Raw genomic sequence first — 2,442 nt, forward strand, 5'->3', positions numbered from 1 at the left:
ATTAAAAAAATATATAATCGATTTGCTTCAACGTAATTATTATCTTTCTAAAATACTTTTTATAATTGATTATGTATTAACGATTAATTGATTATTTCTCTAAATTTTTTATTATCATTTACTATCTCTTAAACAAAATTCATAATAGTAAGTAGATAATTATAGCATACATAACTGTCTTTTCTTGTAATTTAAACTAAAGAGCTAGGAATCCTTTTTCTTTTTGCTTTCCTACGCTTCTCCTTTCTAACATAGAAAGTGAAATGATTTCCATAAATGAATCAGGATGAATAGTATTTATTTGCTTTAAGATGGAGAAGTCAAATTGTTTTGAAAGCTGCCAAATTAGCAAGCAGAGATCCAGCACATATTATGGAGGAATAAATAATTCATTTCCACGAACCAAATAAAAGGACCCTACCCTTCTCCGAATGGTACACGGGATTTGTCTTCTTGTCCCCATGCCGTGTTGTTGTTATCCGCGCCATCTCTCCCCTTAGCTGGCCATGCTCTGTCCCCACCATTCACTCAATGCCAACCTACAAATCAATTCCCTTCAATTTCATTACCACTCACACTATCCCCAACTATATATATCCACCAACACTTCCCTCTTCTTCACCAACTACATTTCCCTTCTTTCTCAAACAACATCAACAAATGGCCTCTCTTACATCCTCAAGCCTTCTCCTCACTCTTCTTCTGGCTGTTTCCATTCTTGGTTTCAGTTCAGCCAGGAAGCTCAGTGAGTCAGATTCCCAGTTACAGTTCCAATACCACAGAGGACCTCTCCTCACAGGCAAAATCTCCGTCAACCTCATTTGGTACGGCAACTTCAAACCTTCCCAGAAAGCCATCGTCACTGACTTCATCACCTCCCTCTCCTCTCCCAAACCCCTCACACCCCAACCATCGGTTGCCACGTGGTGGAAAGCCACCCAAAAATACTACAAAACCTCATCCCCCAAACTCTCCCTCTCCCTTGGCTCTCAGATCCTCGATCAAAACTACTCCTTCGGCAAATCACTCACCAGCGATCAAATCCTCAAGCTCGCATCCAAGGGTCCTCAGAGAAACGCCATCAACGTGGTTCTCACGTCTGCTGACGTGGCAGTGGAAGGCTTCTGCTCCAGCAGGTGCGGGACTCACGGCTCCTCCATGGGGGCGCGCGTGAACGGGAAGAGGTACAAGTTCGCTTACGTGTGGGTGGGTAACTCCGAAAGCCAGTGCCCGGGGCAATGCGCGTGGCCATTCCACCAACCCATTTACGGTCCCCAGAACCCAGCTCTGATTGCGCCGAACAACGATGTTGGTGTTGATGGCATGGTCATCAACGTGGCTAGCCTCTTGGCTGGCACTGTCACTAACCCTTTCGGGAACGGATACTTCCAGGGACCCAAAGAGGCTCCTCTCGAAGCTGCCTCCGCCTGCACCGGTGTCTACGGGAAGGGCGCCTACCCTGGCTATGCAGGGAACCTCTTGGTGGACCCCACAACCGGTGCCAGCTACAACGCCAATGGTGTCAACGGAAGGAAGTATCTTTTGCCAGCTCTCTTTGACCCTAAAACCTCTGCTTGTTCAACCATAGTCTAAAACCACCACTCAGCTTTCACTTTTCACCCTCTTTAGCTGTTAGGCAACACGAACATTCTTTCATTTCTTCATTCATTCGGCCATGATACAAGAGAATTATAGTGTTAACTAGTACGATGCTTAGTTATAATAAACTTTTATATTGAGATGTATTAGAAACTATAGCACAATTATATTAATAATATTTTGATTGCTTTTTATTTTAATGAGTGTTTGCAGAAATTATAGCTGTCCACTTTACAAACATGAATAACTAAAAAGGTAGCCAACAGAAAACCTAAATAAATTTTCCCCACGGAAAATGAGTTAATAAAAAAATATACATGTTTCAAAATAAAGTAAGAAAAAAATTAACCATTACAATGGCAACCACATCATTTAAAAAGCACACAATCAAATATGAAAGCTTTTTTTTTTTATCATATTGGGCTAGATTTAAAACCTTATTATCAAAATGATGGGATAGATTTTTAAAACATTGCGAGTTTGGAGAGATAGTATAAATGTTACATGACTTTATTACTTTATTGTGAGAAAGTAATCAATGACAATTTTTTATCACATAAAAAAAAGTTGTGTTAATGTGATAATTTTAGTCTATGTTAAGTGGTGTTAAGGTGATATAATTTGAATTATATGTAATTGACACGATTTTAGTAATAAGTATAAAGTTATCTCAACCTAACATGATTTTGGTTAATAAATTTTTTTTAAAGTTACACTTTAAGTTTTATCACTTTAATAAGACTTGAGTTTTAGTATTTTTTTTTTTAAAAAAAAGTGTTTATTTCTTTATTTTTTTAAAAATGGAATTATTAATTTAACAAATTTTATAAAATTAAGAAAAAA

General features: G+C 38.2%; 1 protein-coding gene across 1 annotated transcript; it reads left to right on the plus strand.

The window, feature by feature from the left end:
• The first annotated feature begins 531 nt into the window (after positions 1-531).
• Positions 532-1,799, plus strand: LOC137824469 (protein PHOSPHATE-INDUCED 1). The gene has a single exon (XM_068630119.1). It carries the CDS (start codon positions 532-534, stop codon positions 1,591-1,593), a length of 1,062 nt encoding a protein of 353 aa, XP_068486220.1. The 3' UTR covers positions 1,594-1,799.
• The last annotated feature ends 643 nt before the right edge of the window (positions 1,800-2,442 follow it).

The sequence above is a fragment of the Phaseolus vulgaris genome, chromosome 8 (genome assembly GCF_051622355.1).
Source record: "Phaseolus vulgaris cultivar YP4 chromosome 8, ASM5162235v1, whole genome shotgun sequence".
NCBI lineage: Eukaryota > Viridiplantae > Streptophyta > Magnoliopsida > Fabales > Fabaceae > Phaseolus > Phaseolus vulgaris.

Coding starts and splice junctions, on each gene's coding strand:
- LOC137824469 (XM_068630119.1), top strand. CDS start 532: ATGCCAACCTACAAATCAATTCCCTTCAATTTCATTACCACTCACACT.